We start from the raw sequence: 19,869 nt of genomic DNA, 5'->3' as shown, positions 1-19,869 counted from the left end.
GTCCAAAATTACTCCAGATCGTTGTGCAGGTCTGATCTGCAACTAAAGGAAACGTTTGGTTGAGGTTATTGCTGCCAAAGGAGGGTCAACCAATTATTAAGTCCAAAGGTTCACATACTTTTTCCTCCCTGCACTCTGAATGTTTACATGTTATGTGCAATTAAACCATGGCAACATCTAATGTTTGTGTAGTATTATGTTCAGCAGACTGTGTTCTTCTATTGTTGTGACTTAGATGACGTTCAGAGCACATTTTATGCCCAATTCATGCAAAACTCCACGTTATCCCAAGGGGTTCACATACTTTTTCTTGCAACTGTATGCTCTGGAGTTACATGTCCTAGCATCCAGCAGGGGTATACACTTCAGTCTGCATGTGTTGCAGTCAATGTACATGGAAAAAGAATCCTAGGAACCAAAGTGGGAAGTTTTTTTATTGAAATAACTTTATTAAATCACAGAGTAACAAGAGCAGATGCGTAATGAGACATTGATCAAAGGCACAGTACACAATACAGAGAACATTGTTCAAGGTATGGTTATTGAAGGGAGTCGTGCTTTGTAGTGTATTCCATTCCCCTTTAGTGGTAAGGGATAAATGACAGACTGCGTCCTTATGAAATACAGCCTTGATTCAGAAGTTCCATAAAAAATGAAATCTTAATCTTTGCGCCATAACAGGCATTTTTGTTATTTATGGTACAGATACTTTTATCACAACCACAGGGTTGTTATAATGGCATACCTGCATAAAGGTTTCACTATTTATAACTAAACATAGCATTCAGTACCTTCATCTGGAGCTTATTTTAATTTAGGGGGAAAGCAATTGACTGTAGACACAAGTAAACTTTTTTTCCAGTCAGGTTGGAATTATGATAGGGGTCAGCTGTAATAAACTGAATTGTGCATCCTTTATGTGAGTGCCTGACTTATTATTGACTAATAATTTCAGCCATGTCTAAAATTGTGGATACACCTTATAGTGAATTTTCTTCCAAGAGCTTTCTGGGCAAGGCAATATGTTTTAGAAGAATAAAATGCATATCCAGATTCTGGTGAAATTTTTTCCTATAACATGCAATAATAGGTTACTTTATAACATACGCCAACAATACAAAAAGTCCAGACACACTTTGTAGACTTTGTATTTAATTATCTGTATGTGTGTTTCCTGTATCTTCATTCTTTTGCCAATATGGTAGCATTAGAATTACTTTTTCTGAGCAAAAGTTGAATATTTCCTTGCCAATATGAAAAGATGCCTACAATTATGAAAATATGCATATCTAAAAAAATAAAGTATGGAAAACATGGTATACCCTAGTAAATGTGGGGAATTATAATAAATGCTAAATTATCACCATACCACAACCCATAATCCTGTTGCAACAGAAAGTACAAAGCCATAAAATAGTCCAAAAGCTATTATAACTGGAGGTTTGGACATACATGAATATATTATTAAGGCAAAAGTCCCTATGTACACAGCAGAAATGGCTGCTTTTCTACTTGGCACAACAAATTTTAAGTTTGGTGCAATCTTAAAGGTGCTAAATTTTTGTTTGGGATTTGTTCATTTGCATTGGGTGTCTGGGATGTATACTTCAACTTATTGATGTATGGATTTAAGTGCTTATTATTTTGAGAGTTTCTAATTAAATCGACTGAAGAAAAGGCTGTCCATAAAGGTCAGTAGACTATTTACTGTTTGTTCAGCATTAAATGGTGATATAATTGCTTGGGAATATCTACTGAAATAGCACCAATGCACTCTGAGCTGTTAAGGATCATAGGCAATTCATGCCACATGAACTTTGAGCACTACTGCTATAAAACACTGCATTTTGTAAGAGCGCAGTCTGAGTCTACTAGTGAATGACAACACTGTTTCAACCTTAAAGTATACAACAGATGAGCTGGTGTAGCAGGATCCTTACATAACTGATGGGTATAGAACGGTTTTGAGAGCCCTGATGAATTTGTGTTCATGCTCTGACATATATCCGTGTACAGACCACATCGTCTGCTCCAAAAACCTGTTAAAAAAGCATGCAAAATTAGACACAGGACAACATATACATACCCTCTCAAATGTCTGATACCATATATATATATATATATATATATATATATATACACACACACACACACACACAGTTGTGTTCAAAATAATAGCAGTCAGACATCACTAACCTGATCAATCACTGTTTTTGGTAGAAATTATATTTCTACATGGTATATATATATATAATATACTAGCAGGTGTAGTAGAGTAATAGAAATCCAACAGACCCAACAGTCATGACATGCATGCTGCTGATTCTGTGTAATTGAATCACTAATTGAAAGGGGCATGTTCAAAATAATAGCAGTGTGGAGTTCTATTAGTGAGGTCATTCATTCTTTGAAAACAGGTGGCAATTATTGCCCTTATTTAAGGAAGGAAGGCAGCACATGTTGTACATGCTGGTTACAGTGCATTTCTCTCTGAAATTCTGAGGAAAATGGGTCGTTCCAGACATTGTGCAGAACAGCGTACCTTGATTAAAAAGTTGATTGGAGAGGGGAAAACATATAAAGTGCAGAACATGATAGGCTGCTCAGCTAAAATGATCGCAAATGCTTTAAAATGGCAACCAAAACCTGAAAGATGTAGAAGAAAGCGAAAAACTACCATTCGAATGGATAGAAGAATAACCAAAATGGCAAGGACTCAGCCTACAATCAGCTCCAGGAAGATCAAAGAAGGTCTAAAGTTACCTGTGAGTACTGTTACAATTAGAAGACGCCTATGTGAAGCCAAGCTATCTGCAAGAAGCCCCCGCAAAGTCCCACTTTTGAAAAAAAGACGTGCTGAAGAGGTTACAATTTGCCAAAGAGCACATTGACTGGCCTAGAGATTGTAAGCTCGAAAGAGCAGGGCCCTCGAACCCCTCGTGTATTGTATTGTTACTGTATTGTCTCTTGTTCTGTCCCCCTCGCTAATGTACAGCGCTGGGCAAACCCTTTAGCGCTATATAAATACTGTATAATAATAATAAAGAGAAATGACGCAACATTTTGTGGACTGATGAAAGTAAGATTGTTCTTTTTGGGTCTAGTGGCCGGAGACAGTTTGTCAGACGACCCCCAAACACTGAATTCAAGCCACAGTACACTGTGAAGACAGTGAAGCATGGTTGCGCAAGCATCATGATATGGGGATGTTTCTCATACTACGGTGTTGGGCCTATTTATCGCATACCAGGGATCATGGATCAGTTTGAATACATCAGAATACTTGAAGAGGTCATGCTGCCTTATGCTGAAGAGCAAATGCCCTTGAAATGGGTGTTCCAACAAGACAACGACCCCAAACACACCAGTAAACGTGCAACATCTTGGTTCCAGACCAACAAGATTGACGTTATGGAGTGGCCAGCCCAATCCCCGGATCTTAATCCAATAGAAAACTTGTGGGGTGACATCAAAAATGCAGTTTCTGAGGCAAAACCAAGAAATAGAGAAGAACTGTGGAATGTAATCCAATCATCCTGGGCTGGAATACCTGTTCACAGGTGCCAGAAGTTGGTTGACTCCATGCAACACAGATGTACAGCAGTTCTCAGAAACAGTGCTTATACAAGTGATTCAAAAGAAAGCAAAACCTTCAAACATTTTTCAGTGTATATAGTGAATATTTGAGTTTGTAAAGAAGAATACAAACACTGCTATTTTTTGAACAGTCTAATATTCACTTTTCTTCAATTTGTTTTAGAGAAACAACACAAATTTGATATATTTTTCTTCATGTTTTGATTTGGAATAGAATGTGTAGTGTTCCCAATGCATTTGTGTGTATGGAAATAAAAGCTATTAGAAGGATTTTGAGCTTTATTCACTTTTTTCAACACGCTGCTATTATTTTGAACACAACTGTATATATATATATATATATATATATACAGTGAAGGAAATAAGTATTTGATCCCCTGCTGATTTTGAATGTTTGCCCACTCACAAAGAAATGATCAGTCTAAAAGTCGAATAGTATATGTATTGTAACACTGAGAGACAGAGTAGCAACAAAAAATTCAAAAGAAATGCATGTCTAACAAATTATGCACTGACTTGCATGTTTATGAGAGAAATAAGTATTTGATCCCCTTCACAAAACATGACTTAGTACTTGGTGGCAAATCCCTTGTTGGCAATCACAGAGGTCAGACGTTTCCTGTAGTTGGCCACCAGGTTTGCACACATCTCAGGAGGGATTTTGGCCCACTACTCTTGGCAGATCCTCTCCAAGTCATTGATGTTTGGTGGCTGACGTTTGGCAACTCGAACTTTCAGCTCCCTCCACAGATTTTCAATCAGATTAAGGTCTGGAAACTGGCTAGGCCACTCCAGGACCTTAATGTGCTTCTTCTTGAGCCACTCCTTTGTTGCCTTGGCCGTGTGTTTTGGGTCATTGTCATGCTGGAACACCCATCCACGACCCATTTTCAATGCCCTGGCTGAGGGCAGAAGGTTCTCACACAAGATTTGGCGGTAAATTGCCCCGTCCATCTTCCCTTTGAAGTGGTGCAGTTGTCCTGTCCCCTTAGCAGAAAAACACCCCCAAAGCAGAATGTTTCCACCACCATGTTTGACAGTTGGGATGGTGTTCTTGGGGTCATAGGCAGCATTCCTCCTCCTCCAAACACGGCGAGTTGAGTTGATTCCAAAGAGCTTGATGTTGATCTCATCTGACCACAACACTTGCAACCAGTCCACCTCTGCATCATTCAGATGTTCAGTGGCAAACGTCAGACGGGCCTGGTCATGTGCTGTCTTGAGCAGAGGGACCTTGCGGGCACTGCAGTATTTCAATCCTTGTCGGCGTAGTGTGTTACCAATTGTTTTCTTGGTGACTGTGGTCCCAGCTGCCTGGAGATCATTGACAAGATCCTCACGTGTAGTTCTGGGATGATCATTGACACTCCACGAGGTGAGATCTTGCATGGTGCACCAGACCTAGGGAGACTGACAGCTGTTTTGTGTTTCTTCCATTTGCGAATGATTGCACCAACTGTTGTCACCTTCTTGGTAGGCCAGTCCAGGTTGTAGGTCTACAATCTTGTCCTTGACATCCTTGGACAGCTCTTTGGTCTTTGCCATGGTGGGGAGTTTGGAATCTGATTGATTGCTCCTGTGGACAGGTGTCTTTTTTTATACAGGTAAAAAAATTAGATTAGCAGCACTCCCTTTAAGAGACTGCTTCTAATCTCAGCTTGTTACCTGCATGAAAGACACCTGGTAGCCAGAAATCCTACTGAATGATAGGGGATCAAATACTTATTTCCGTCATGAACATGCAAATCAGTGCATAATTTGTTAGAATTTTTTGTTGCTATTTTGTCTCTCAGTGTTACAATACACCTACTATTCAATTTTTAGACTGATCATTTCTTTGTGAGTGGGCACATGTTATCTTATTACTACCTTTTTAAAACCCTTTGTTAAAATCCTCCCATGGTAGACAGAACTGATAAGAAAATTACTTTTGAAATGTTTTCCAACAAACTGCTTGGCTGCATTGTTAAAAGTATTAATTTATGGCTTATCCACAATACACAAAAGAAAATCCTATGTGCAAGATTTTCCTCCTACATTAGGTAAGATACTATGAAATGTATGGTTACTTTATGGTTTCAGTTAAACAATATTTATAAAAAAATATTCTACTAAATAGAGGGTGCAACTATTTTTTGTAACAGCTTAAAAAGTAACTCCACTTTTGTTGAGAAAAAAACATTCCCTTCTTGATGATCTATGTACATTGCAAGAATTTTAACAAACTTTGTTGCAGATTCCTACCTTTTGGTATTCTGAGGAAATAGCTGTTTGTTTGTCTGTGACCATGCGCAGAGTGAATCTGTATGGGAATGACTTCATAATTATCTATCAGCTGCTGCACCTACAGGGCTCTAATGAAGAAAATTGCAGGATCTGCATCCCTTTAGATGTGATTTCCTTTTGGAGTTTCCCACCAAAAATGACATTTGTGTTGCAGGGGATGCTCAAAATCTGACTTGTATCTTAGTGCAGACTTCTGGGAAAATCAGTAAGCCAATCACATAAGCAGAAAATGACATATCTTGTGTACAGAACACCTCCAGGTAGCCATATTTCATTGCATTTTACAGAAAATTATGCTGCAGATTGAAAAGGAAAGGTAATTTTTAATAGCATTCAATTAAAATAAGACTTGTTTTGCAATTTTATACAATATGTTTTTTTGTATTTGCTAATTTTTTTCCCATGAAAATGGAGCTACCTTTTAAAGCTGAACTCCAGGAATTATTTGTATTGCATACTTAACATTGGTCCAGCTTGGCAAATGTAAGTCAGCATTACTTACACCTGAGGGACCACTGGGAAAGCTGGAAATCACTGTAGTAGTTGAAGATACTACAGTGATAGCTGTAATTTTTTTGGGTCAATGAATACGAAGCCTTCTTTGATCATTCGCTGTTTGGACAATTTGGAGATGTGTTCTTTGAATGGACGAGGAGAGGGGGGACGGTGACTGCAGCTGGTTGGTAAGCTGATGAAAGCTAAGAGGTGCCTAATGAAAGACTGTTTCCTATTTTAAGCAGACATTAAAGTGAAACATCACTCTCTCAATCAACATTGATTATTTGTATTCCTTGTTCTACTAGCATTAGGTAATACATAGGAAGGTATATCATATTTACTTGTTTTATACTTGTTTTTTTCACATTTCTTCAGTTATGTCCTGGTTTCTGGCCTAGGCTAATGATGTCATATGTTCCAGAAGTATTCAGGAGGGAAAGAAGGGTTTGCTAAGGGCAGATGGATTCCAGGAATTAAATGCTACATTAATCATGTAACTTAATTTACTGAAGATGGCCACACCAGGAAATGTTAAGGTGTTTTTCAAAGCGATCTCTCAGCAAAATAAAGCATGGAGCCATGAATAGGTGGGTGAGTTTGCTTTGAATATTAAAAATGAATTAAACAGCGTTTTTGGTTTGTGGTGCTCAGATGCAGTGGAGTTGTGCTTTAACAAGACAACATAATTTTGTTTTTGCAAAACCTCCAAGAGAATTCCTCAAGGTACCTAAATGTGTAGCTATTATTAAGTAAACTGGGAGAACCTAGACACCAAAATATGGAAAAGCTACATGAAAAATATGGCTAGTTATGGACTCAACCAGAATGTGGGGTTTGTTTATATATTGGTAATGCAAAAGCAATAATTCAAAAGGGGCTAGTGGTCAATGACGCACAATGATTTCTTTATTTAACATAGACAGTTCTAAAAACAATAACACAAAGAATCATACCACACTCCACAGGTCCCAAATAACAGTCCCCAAAGGGGACTACCCACTTATGTGTAGATCAATTGTTGGTAATGATAACTTTCCTCATGAATTGCACATGTGCTCCATATAACAAAATTGCAGAAACATAATGATTCAAAAAGATCCTGAAAGGGGAGCATGCTCTTTGTCACATATGGTATTTCTGCCAGGCCAAAATCACCAGGAAAAAACTAATTGTTGAATATCTCATGTAAAGGTTAGTGTAATGCAGGGGAGGATATTGTAAACTGTGCGGGCCTCCCTCTTACACTAAGCTGGCATTGAACCATGTCACATGAGGAAATGACAACATACAGTCCCAGACAATGCATCAACATGTAGTCCAGAGGAGGATATTACTGGTGATAATAATATACATGTAATGGCTTCAACTCCCTCAGGCTCCTGATAATGGGGCACATCCAGGGGAGATTTGTGAGCCAAAAGGACCTCCCTCATACATGGAAAAATAATAGCATCCTTGGTCCGGGGCCCATCTGTAGAAGATTCCTGGTATAAATGTGATAATCTTAAAGATAAGGTTGCTCCAAATTCAATTAAGTAATATGGAAGACATTAGATGCACTCCCCTTGTAAGGCACAGTGTTCAACAGTCAAGTTATCTCTTGCAAGATTGACAGAGTAGAGCGATAAACATATATGCAGTCCCTTGAATGTGAATAAACATGTCAGCAAGGAGACTTCTTGCCAAAATTGGGTAGAGTAGAGTGACAAGGGAGCATATGAAACAACTAATTTTATGCAAAGCAAGATGGTAATTTAACGATCCCTTCAAATGCATAAGGATAGACATGGCAGTCCCTTAAGGTATTCAACATATAAGGCAACTCATTTTGTTCAGAGTGAGGTGGTTATAAGACAATCCATTCAGATGCATAAGGATAGACATGGCAGTCCCTTTAGGTATTCAATATTAATCAAAAGAAGTATCTTTTAAGTTAGGCAAAGCAGAGTAGGCAGAGTTTAGGCAGAAAGTACAATATAGGCAGTCCCTTCAGATGTATATTAGTAGACCAGCAAGAGATAGTGAGATTGAAGCATCAAAAAGGAGCATCTGAAGTTGAGTGGTAGTACTTATCATGTGATGGACATCCATGGAGAGTTCACTGGGGGGGCCTGGGAGTGTGGTATCAGCCCATTCCTGACTGGTTTCACCGGTACAACCGGCTGTCTCAGAGGTAGGCTCAAGATTGTTTGACAGGTTGTTTCAGAGCTGGGTGCCTAAAATGGCCACCTCATCTCAACTGCGCATGTTCGGGACATGGCCACGTCATGACGTGGCATGCGTGTGACGTCACAAGCATGCGCAGTGCAAAGAAGCCTATATAAGCTTCCAGGAAGGCAATATGGTTAATCCAAAATATCCATTGCACCATCTAGTGGATCTTTCCAGTAATACAATGATTCCTCTAGAAAACCATACACTTTTTTGGACAGCATAAAGAAAAAGGGGAGAAGTTGTCCCATAAATGCCAATCCAAAGTTTTCCCCTCTGTCCCCAATCTGTCCCCCTTCGCAGGGAAAGAACCTGAAGGGAGGAGAAACGTTAAAGCCAAAAGGCACCCAGCCCAGAAAACCACATCAACATTCTAAAAGGAGAAACAGCAAATTGTTAAAATTCCTATCGAAATGGTGCACTAAAGACCACATAGTTCAATGTTATATAAAAAAAAACATAAATCAATGACAAAAACAAAACCCAAATGTAAATATATATAAGAATATGTGAAAAAAAAGGGGAAGGGAGGGACAACTGGAGATGGAGGAGGGCTTTAGGCAGGCAGAAAGGGGGCAAAGCTAAGGCTTTCGTTCAAACCTAGAGGTGTTGTGGCCTCCAGCTTCCATATCCATCTCGTCTCATGTTGGAGTTCCACTTTGTCGTAGTCTCCCCCCCCCCCGGTATCATGGGGGACAGCCTCCAGTACCCAACATCGCTATTATGTTCAAGACATGCATTTCTTGCCAATGGAAATTTGAGGTGGTAGGTGGAGATCTCATAATGATGATCTTGAAATCTCTTGTGGATGGTATGTATGGTTTTGCCAACATAGAAGGATCCGCAGACACAGAGAATAATATATACAACTCAAGACGTGCCACAATTGGCTCTCTGTCTGCACCTAAGGATCCTACCAGTCAACAAGGTTAGACTATCACCCTCGATCATAGAGGGGCAAACATCACAACAACCGCACCTATATATACCTGATGACAGACGTAGCTTAGGGGGAGACCAATTAATATCACTGTGGACCAGGAGGTCTGCTAGAGATTTACCCTTCCTATAGATTAGATTCGGGCGGTTGTTAATGTATTTCTCAACCAAGGAATCCTCCTTGAGAATGTGCCAATGTTTGGCACAAATATCCCTTATATTTTCTGATAGTTCTGTGTACTGAAAATTGATATTAATTGTTGCCTGATCACTCAAGGGTTTCGCCCTAGGTCCGAAGATTAATTTCTCATGGTCAGACTCCCTTGCTTTATGATACGCCTTCGCCAACCATTTTTTATTGTATCCTCGCTTAGTAAATCATTCACATAGATTGGAAGCTTCCTACTCGAAGTCCAGAGGATCCGAACAGTTCCTCCGAACCCTTAAGTATTGTCTGACTGGAATACCCTGAAGAAGGCAGCGAGGATGAAAGCTACTCGCATTCAATAGATTATTGGTCACTGTGGGTTTCCTAAACAGCTTGGTCTTAATACCTCCATTTCCATTAAGTTCAATCTCTAGATCCAAAAAAGTCACTTTTTGGGTATTGCATTCGCTTGTGAACTTAAGGTTGTATGAGTGGGGGTGAGTTCCTCTCCCAGGTGGATGTTGGCATAGGCTGGGGCACATTTGTACCCATAGCTGTGCCCTGAGCCTGGCAAAATGTCCTGTCACCAAATTGGAATTTATTGTGAGTAAAATATTTTCTTAATGACCTGGAGGCCCTTGGCGTGTGGAATTGAAGAATACAGAGCTTTAATATCAAGGGTAAGGAGAATGGTGTCGGGGGGAATGGTGAGGTGATGCAGAAGTGTCGAGATGCAAGGTGTCCTACTCTCCAGCTCCCTGGTCTCCTCCTCCCAATGCCGTCTCCAGGACTTCTCCAGGGCTTCCCCCATCCTCTGGAACTCACTACCCCAATCTATCAGACTGTCACCTACCCTCCTCACCTTTAGGCGCACCCTGAAAACCAATCTCTTCAGAGAAGCCTACCCCGCCCTCACCTAACTGCTGATCTCCTCCGTTCTCCCCACCACTCCATCCCCCACAGCTATTTCCTCCTGTACCACTCTCCCCTCCCTCCTAGATTGTAAGCTCCAAGGAGCAGGGCCCTCAAACCCCACGTGTATTTTATTGTATTGTTACTGTACTGTCTCATGTATGGTCTCCCATTGTAATGTACAGCGCCGAGCAAACTGTTGGCGCTATATAAATGCTGTGTAATAATAATAATAATATAGGAAAATTGGTCTACCACAAAGGGCTGGAGGATCCTATCTATGTATTTACTTGATTTCTCCATCAGGTATCCCATTGCAGAAATTTTAGGATGGCCAGGAGGGTCCTCAACAGACTTGTGAACCTTTGGGAGGGCATAGAAAACCAGGTTGCGGGGATGTGTAACCCTTAGGAATTCCATTGTTTGTTTGTCAATGACGTGTTCGTGATGCGCTCGGTCTATTATAGCAAACAAACGCCTGCTCTTTCTTTAAATTAATGCTGGGAATAGGAGTATACTAATCCTTATTATTCAAAATACATCTGCACATTTCTATATATTTTTTCCTATCCATGATTACAATATTTCCCCCTTTGTCTGCCATTTTAATCACCAAATCGGGATTTAAACGCAGTTCCTGCAAAGCATTGCGTTCACTGGGAGTCAGATTGTCATTGGATACACTTTTCCTTCTTAATCTCCTAAATCCTTGGTAACAGCTTTAACAAAACACGATACTCCTGGAACAGCAGACAGAGGGGGAGATGCACCGGATCTTTTAAATAAACTGGCTTCTTGTAAAGTCACAGTGTCAATCTGTAGTAGTTGCGTTCCCAAGGCCTCACCACTTGCTTCTAATGCTAGATCCAACATTAATTTAGAAAATTCCTCATCAGCTATATCATCCTGATCAGTAGTCTGTCCCTCCTCCCATAGACTCATCAAATCTCATAAGGCTCTATACCAGTGATGGCGAACCCGTGGCACGCGTGCCACAGCCGGCACGCCGAGCCTTATCTGTGGGCACGCCAGGAGAATCCAGCGGCGCGCTGTCTTCCCGGCTGTAGTGTGCGTGACAGCCGGGTCCCAAGTGCGCATGCACAAGAAGCAGTGCTCTTTGTGAATGGTAAGGCGGTACCTGGGACACATGACAGATCCCAGAAGCCGCCGGACCAATCACAAAGCGCAGCGCTTCTCGCACATGCGCACTGGGCATCCGGCAGTCCGACGAGCGCCCACACTACAGAAGCCAGGAAGACAGCGCGCGGCTGGATAAAGGAACAGGTAAGATAAAAAAAACTCTGCGGAAGTAAGATCGGGTACCTGTCAAATTCAGGTACCCGCTCCCCCTCCCTCCCCAAAGGTCAGCAGTCATCTCTGTACTGTCCGCAGTCTCTGGTCATCCCTGTGCTGTCCGCAGTCTCTGGTCATCCCTGTGCTGTCCGCAGTCTCTGGTCATCCCTGTGCTGTCCGCAGTCTCTGGTCATCCCTGTACTGTGTCCGCAGTCTCTGGTCATCCCTGTGCTGTCCGCAGTCTCTGGTCATCTCCTGTACTGTGTCCGCAGTCTCTGGTCATCCCTGTACTGTGTCCGCAGTCTCTGGTCATCTCCTGTACTGTGTCCGCAGTCTCTGGTCATCCCTGTACTGTGTCCGCAGTCTCTGGTCATCCCTGTACTGTGTCCGCAGTCTCTGGTCATCCCTGTACTGTCCGCAGTCTCTGGTCATCCCTGTACTGTGTCCGCAGTCTCTGGTCATCCCTGTACTGTCCGCAGTCTCTGGTCATCCCTGTACTGTCCGCAGTCACTGGTCATCCCTGTACTATGTCCGCAGTCTCTGGTCATCCCTGTACTGTCCGCAGTCTCTGGTCATCTCCTGTACTTTCCGCAGTCTCTGGTCATCCCTGTACTGTCCGCAGTCACTGGTCATCCCTGTACTGTGTCCGCAGTCTCTGGTCATCTCCTGTACTGTGTCCGCAGTCTCTGGTCATCCCTGTACTGTCCGCAGTCTCTGGTCATCCCTGTACTGTGTCCGCAGTCTCTGGTCATCCCTGTACTGTCCGCAGTCTCTGGTCATCTCCTGTACTGTCTGCAGTCTCTGGTCATCTTCTGTACTGTTCGCAGTCTCTGGTCATCTCCTGTACTGTGTCCGCAGTCTCTGGTCATCTCCTGTACTGTGTCCGCAGTCTCTGGTCATCTCCTGTACTGTCCGCAGTCTCTGGTCATCCCTGTACTGTGTCCGCAGTCTCTGGTCATCCCTGTACTGTCCGCAGTCTCTGGTCATCCCTGTACTGTGTCTGCAGTCTCTGGTCATCCCTGTACTGTGTCCGCAGTCTCTGGGCATCCCTGTACTGTGTCCGCAGTCTCTGGTCATCCCTGTACTGTGTCCGCAGTCTCTGGTCATCCCTGTACTGTGTCCGCAGTCTCTGGTCATCCCTGTACTGTCCGCAGTCTCTGGTCATCCCTGTACTGTCCGCAGTCTCTGGTCATCCCTGTACTGTGTCCGCAGTCTCTGGTCATCCCTGTACTGTGTCCACAGTCTCTGGTCATCCCTGTACTGTGTCCGCAGTCTCTGGTCATCCCTGTACTGTCCGCAGTCTCTGGTCATCCCTGTACTGTCCGCAGTCTCTGGTCATCTCCTGTACTGTGTCCGCAGTCTCTGGTCATCCCTGTACTGTGTCCGCAGTCTCTGGGCATCCCTGTACTGTGTCCGCAGTCTCTGGTCATCCCTGTACTGTGTCCGCAGTCTCTGGTCATCCCTGTACTGTCCGCAGTCTCTGGTCATCCCTGTACTGTCCACAGTCTCTGGTCATCCCTGTACTGTCCGCAGTCTCTGGTCATCCCTGTACTGTGTCCGCAGTCTCTGGTCATCCCTGTACTGTGTCCGCAGTCTCTGGTCATCCCTGTACTGTGTCCGCAGTCTCTGGTCATCCCTGTACTGTTAATTAGTTTGCACTACTGTACGAGTTGTTTTTTCTAAACCAAAAGCTCGATATTCAGGTTTCATTGCAGTGTTGGCACTTTGAAAGAAATAAGTTGGTTTTGGGTTGCAGTTTGGGCACTCGGGCTCAAAAAGGTTCGCCATCACTGCTCTATACTCACGTTGACTCAAATGTGTCCAGTCCCCCAAAGGACCTAAAGGAGAAGTTTGTGACTTACGTTCATGGAATACACATACTCCTACCCCTAGCATTAAATTGGAGGGTATACCCCTATCCCCAGCATTAATTTGGAGAGAGAGAAGGCACATTTGTTTGCTATAATAGACCAAGCATATCACGAATGCATAATTGACAAACAAACAATGGAATTCCTAAGGGTCACAAATCCCCGCAACCCGATTTTCTATGCCCTCCCGAAGGTTCACAAGTCTGTTGAGGACCCTCCTGGCCATCCTATAATTTCTGGAATGGGATTCCTGATGGAGAAATCCAGTGAATACATAGATAAGATCCTCCAGCCCTTTGTGGTAGACCAATTTTCCTATATTAAGAACACCTTGCATCTCTTGACACTTCTGCATGACCTCACCATTCCCCCCGACACCATTTTGCTTACCATTGATATTGAAGCTCTGTATTCTTCAATTCCACACTCCAAGGGCCTCCAAGTCATTAAGAAAATATTGAGCAGTAGAGCCACTGGAAAGCAAAAACACAATCACTTAATTGTTGGGTTGTTGGAATTTCTCCTTACTATATATTCCAATTTGGTGACAGGACATTCTGCCAGGCTCAGGGCACAGCTATGGGTACAAATGTGCCCCAGCCTATGCCAACATCTACCTGGGAGATTGGGAATCTTGGCTTTTCAGGGGGGGAGGTGGGGTCTCGCCGCTGCATCTGTCCAGGATACTGTCCTGGGACAGATACATCGTCGACGTCTTTGTTCTTTGGACAGGCATAATAGAACAAGCCCAACAATTTGTGGAGGAACTCGCCCCAAACCCATACAACCTTAAGTTCACTAGCAAATGCAATACCCAAACAGTGACTTTTTTGGATCTAGAGATTGAACTTAATGGAAATGGAGGTATTAAGACCAAGCTGTTTAGCAAACCCACAGTGACCAATAATCTATTGGATGCGAGTAGCTTTCATCCCCACTCCCTCATTCAGGATATTCCAGTCGGACAATACTTAAGGGCTCGGAGGAACTGTTCGGATCCTCTGGACTTCGAGGAGGAAGCTTCCAATCTATGTGAATGATTTACTAAGCGAGGATACAATAAAAAATGGTTGGCGAAGGCGTATCATAGAGCAAGGGTGTTTGACCGAGAGAAATTAATCTTTGGACCTAGGGCGAAACCCTTGAGTGATCAGGAAACAATTAAAATCAATATACAGTACACAGAACTATCAGAAAATATAAGGGATATTTGTGCCAAACATTGGCACATTCTCAAGGAGGATTCCTCGGTTTAGAAATACATTTACAACCACCCAAATCTAATCTATAGAAAGGCTACATCTCTAGCAGACCTCCTGGTCCACAGTCACATTAATTGGTCCCCCCGTAAGCTACGTCTGTCATCAGGTATATATAGGTGCGGTTGTTGTGATGTTTGCCCCTCTATGATCGAGGGTTATAGTCTAATGTTGCCGATCGGTAGGGTGCCCTAGGTGCAGACAGAGAGCCAGTTGTGGCATGTCTTGAGTTGTATATATTATTCTCTGTGCCTGCGGATCCTTCTATGTTGGCAAAACCATACGTACCATCCACAAGAGCTTTCAAGATCATCTTTATGAGATCTCCACCTACCACCTCAAATTTTCATTTGCAAGACATGTATGTCTTGAACATAATAGCAATCCCCAACACCTCCGATGTTGGGTACTGGAAGTTGTCCCTCATGATACCGGGGGGGAGGGGGACTTCGACAAAGTGGTACTCCAACATGAGACGAGGTGGATATGAGAGCTGGAGAACACAAAACCTCCAGGTTTGAGCGAAAGCCTTAGCTTTGCCCCCTTTCTGCCGGCCTTAGCCCTCCTCTATCTGCAGATTCCCCTTCCCCCCCCTTTTTTTTTTCACATATTCATATATATTACATTTGGGTTTTGTTTTTGTCATTGATTTACGTTTTTTTTATATAACATGGAGTTATGTGGTCTTTTTCTCCTTTTAGAATGTTGATGTGGTTGTGTTTTCCTGGCTGGATGCCTTTTAGGTTTTTACGTTTCTCCTCCCTTCTGGTTCTCTCCTTGCGAAGAGGGAGGGATTGGGGACGGGAGGATTTTGGATTGGCATTTATGGGACATCTTCTCCCCTTTTTCTTCATGCTGTCCAAAAAAGTGCATGGTTTTCTAGATGAATCATTGTATTACCAGAAGTATCTACTAGATGGTGCACTGGATATTTTGTATTAACCATATTGCCTTCCTGGAAGCTTATATGGGCTTCTGTGCACTGCTCGTGCTCGCACACACGCCACGTCATGACATGGCCACGTCCCACGCATGAGCAGTTGAGATGAGGTGGCCATTTTAGGCACCCAGCTCTGAAACAACCTGTCAAACAATCTTGAGCCTACCTCTGAGGCAGTCGGTTGTAGCGGTCAGGAATGGGCTGATACCACACTCCCAGGCTCCCCAGTGAACTCTCCATGGACTTCCATCACATGATAAGTACTACCACTCAACTTTGGATACTCCTTTTTGATGCTCCAATCTCACTATCTCTTGCTGGTCTACTGATATACATCTGAAGGAACTTCCTGTGTTGTACTTTCTGCCTAAACTCTGTCTACTCTGCTTTGCTTAACTTGGAAGATACTTCTTTTGATTAATATTGAATACCTAAAGTGACTGCCATGTCTATCCTTATGCATCTGAAGGGATTGTCTTATAACCACCTCACTCTGAACAAAATGAGTTGCCTCATATGCTGAATACCTAAAGGGACTGCCATGTCTATCCTTATGCATCTGAAGGGATTGTTCCATTACCATCTCATTTTGAATAAAATTAGTTGTTTCATATGCTCCCTTGTCACTCTAATCAATTTTGGCAATCAATTAATCAAGAAGTCTCCTTGCTGAGATGTTTATTCACATTCAAGGGACTGCATATATGTTTATCGCTCTACTCTGTCAATCTTGCAAGAGATAACTTGACTGTTGAACACTGTGCCTTACAAAGGGAGTGCATCTAATGTCTTCCATATTACTTAATTGACTTTGGAGCAACCTTATCTTTAAGATTATCACATTTATACCAGGAATCTTCTACAGATGGGCCCCGGACCAAGGATGCTATTATTTTTCCATGTATGAGGGAGGTCCTTTTGGCTCACAAATCTCTCTTGGATGTGCCCCATTATCAGGAGTCTGAGGGAGTTGAAGCCATTACATGTATATTATTATCACCAGTAATATCCTCCTCTGGACTACATGTTGATGCATTATCTGGGACTGTATGTTGTCATTTCCTCATGTGACATGGTTCAATGCCAGCTTAGTGTAAGAGGGAGGCCCGCACAGTTTACAATATCATCCCTGCATTACACTAACCTTTACATGAGATGTTCAACAATTAGTTTTTTCCTGGTGATTTTGGCCTGGCAGAAATACCATAGGTGGCAAAGAGCATGCTCCCCTTTCAGGAGCTTTTTGAATCATTATGTTTCTGCAATTTTGTTATATGGAGCACATGTGCAATTCATGAGGAAAGTTATCATTACCATATACATATAAGTGGGTAGTCCCTTTTGGGGACTGTTGTTTGGGACCTGTGGAGTGTGGTATGATTCTTTGCATTATTGTTTTTAGAACTGTCTATGTCAGCCTTTCTCAACCAGGGTGCCCTAGCACCCTCGGATGCCTTGAGGTTTCTTCAGCGGTGCCTTGGCAAAATATTTAAAAATTGCCCAAAACTTGTATACGAGCCAGCGGGTGGGACAAATCTGCCTTTCAGTTGCACAAAGCCATAGGTTTTCATTGTCACCATTACAACCTACTAGCCGCTGGCATCCTGACAACCAATGACATCATCAGTTGATAAGGAGGATGTCAGTACTGAGGTCACATTAGCTCAGTGATGGAGAAAAACTGAAGGAAAAGAGAAACACTGGAATACTAGTCAGTAGCAGTATGCAAAAGTGTATTTGCTTTGGAAGAATAAATCACCTCCAATGTTGGGTGTCTTACATGTGTGGATGTTGCTGCATTATATAAAAATATTAGAATAGTGTTTCACATTTAGAATAGGGTACCCTTTTAATGGACATTCTAGAGGCACCCTATTTTAGAACGGGGTGCCTCAAGACTATTCATAATTTTAAAGGGAGCCTTGGGACTGTCCACAATTTTAAAGGGTGCCTTGACTAAAAAAAGGTTGAGAAACACTGGTCTATGTTAAATAAAGAAATCATTGTGCGCCATTGACCACTAGCCCCTTTTGAATTATTGCTTTTGCATTACCAATACATATCAACAAACCCCATTCTGGTTGAGTCCATAACTAACCATAATTTTGTTTTTGCACATTCTCCAACTCCTAGAGATTGATAGTTTAATATATTTTATGAAAATAAGCTGAAAAAAAGCATTTTTAGTCCATGCTTCAAAAGTAAAAACTGCATGGTATGAACAACTTCTCTGCTTTCTTTCCATCCAGTTTTTCTTAAATTAGCTCTAGAGAATCATAGGCTAAAAATAGACTAGCAATTTTCTCACATGGCTAATCTGCTATATTCCAGAAATGTCTTTTGCTGCCAGGCTGGGGTGTGACCCATGGCAGAAAGACAAGCAAGTCAGGTTTGGGGTTGAAATGAAGATCTGGAAGTGATTTTTTTTTTTTTTAGAAAATGTTGAAAATAATAATAAAGGCAATTCTGAAAAGGCCTTTTTTTAGGCCACGATTTTAATGAGCAATAGCACAACAACCTCTTTGTATATGTGGTGTTAACGAGCGCTTGGTCAGCTAACAAAGGCTTTCTTGTGTTGATATGTTTTTGTTGACCTGACTGTCTGGCCAGATCATCTTTATATACTAATGAGGGGCATTAATATTGCTAAGTGTAAATGGGGGCTGGGTACAATGTGATTTAATGATGCTGCCTTCATTGGCCACAGTGGGGGTGAGAAACAGCAGTGTGCTCTTTGTCATTGCCACACAAACCCATTAGCAGAATAACAGTAACCTTTGCCAATACCAAACATTTTGAGTTTAACATCATCTCCCTACAAAAATGCAGCACACAGTTTTACACTCTTGATTTGTAGTCAGCCTTGGCCTGGGTCAAAATAAATAGCTCCGGGCAATTTAGACTGAGCAGCCCATGTCAAAGGAAAACATTACACATGTGATACAGTTTGTCATTAGTAATAGGATAGCATTTATTTGTTATCCGAGTCATCCCTGTAACAGTTTTACTAGGCTTTGATGTTGCCAGTAGATAGATGGATCTATTTCCTTCAGTGAGGTGACAGTGTTCTTCAGCGAAACCTGGAGGACAGGCCGTCGGGGGCAGACTAGAGGGACAGGGTATGGGGGGCAGGCCAGAGGGACAGGGCATTGAGGCCAGACCAGAGGGAGAGGGGACCAGGGGCAGACCAGAAAGGTCAGTACACGGAGGGTTAGGATAACAGTACAGTCGGTCAGTATACATACAGGGGGATATACATACAACAGGATAGGACATTGAAGAAAGCATAGAGGGATGGGGCACCGATGACAGTACTGTCGGTGGGTGTTCACAGTGGGTGTGGGTACACACAGGTCGGTGCAAACTATGGGTGCCATGATAAGGTGAGGTATCAGGCACACACAGGGTACAATAAGTGACATGTGCTGACATCACTCTTCTGATACTATGCACACCACTTTCCTGTCAGGTCCATTCCCAGTGAGTGCTGCACTGCATACCTAGGGCACCCAGAGTATATCTGGTTGTCACAGTCCTCCGGCTCACTCATTCCTCCGGCTCACTCATTCCTCCTGCTCTCTGCTTTCCAGCTAAAATGGCCTATGCGTGGCTCACCAGACTACTTTTCCTAGTGTGCTCTTTTCCTCCATCCTCCTCGGCCACCAATTGCAGCGGGGTTGTAGTGCTAGAATGCATGACCAGCAGAAACAGAATCTATGTGGAGTTTGTATATTTTCCAACACATTTGTTTGCATTTCCAAATCTTTTCCTCCTAAAACCAAAATACAGTCTGGTAGATTAACTATCTTCTATCCATATTGTCCATTGTGTGTGCATATGTATTCTTTTGTATAACTGAGCTGGTTGTACTAGACTGCAAGTTCCTGTCTGGAGCAGGGATTGGTGCTAATGGTT

General features: G+C 42.5%; 1 protein-coding gene across 1 annotated transcript in view; it reads right to left on the bottom strand.

Annotated features, from left to right (window-relative positions):
• Positions 1-416: 416 nt before the first annotated feature.
• CRABP1 (cellular retinoic acid binding protein 1) overlaps positions 417-19,869 on the bottom strand; it is a 33,849-nt gene continuing 14,396 nt past the window's right edge. Inside the window, exon 4 of the mRNA XM_089655271.1 lies at positions 417-2,039. Coding sequence (XP_089511397.1) covers positions 1,989-2,039 — 51 coding nt within the window. The 3' untranslated portion in view covers positions 417-1,988. The remainder of the gene's footprint in view (positions 2,040-19,869) is intronic.

This window comes from Staurois parvus, unplaced genomic scaffold (assembly GCF_062004578.1).
Source record: "Staurois parvus isolate SC_StPar_1 unplaced genomic scaffold, SC_StPar_1.0 ptg000832l, whole genome shotgun sequence".
NCBI classification, from domain to species: domain Eukaryota; kingdom Metazoa; phylum Chordata; class Amphibia; order Anura; family Ranidae; genus Staurois; species Staurois parvus.
The sequence above is the reverse complement of the archived record's forward strand: the minus strand, read 5'-3'. Positions and strand labels throughout refer to the sequence as shown.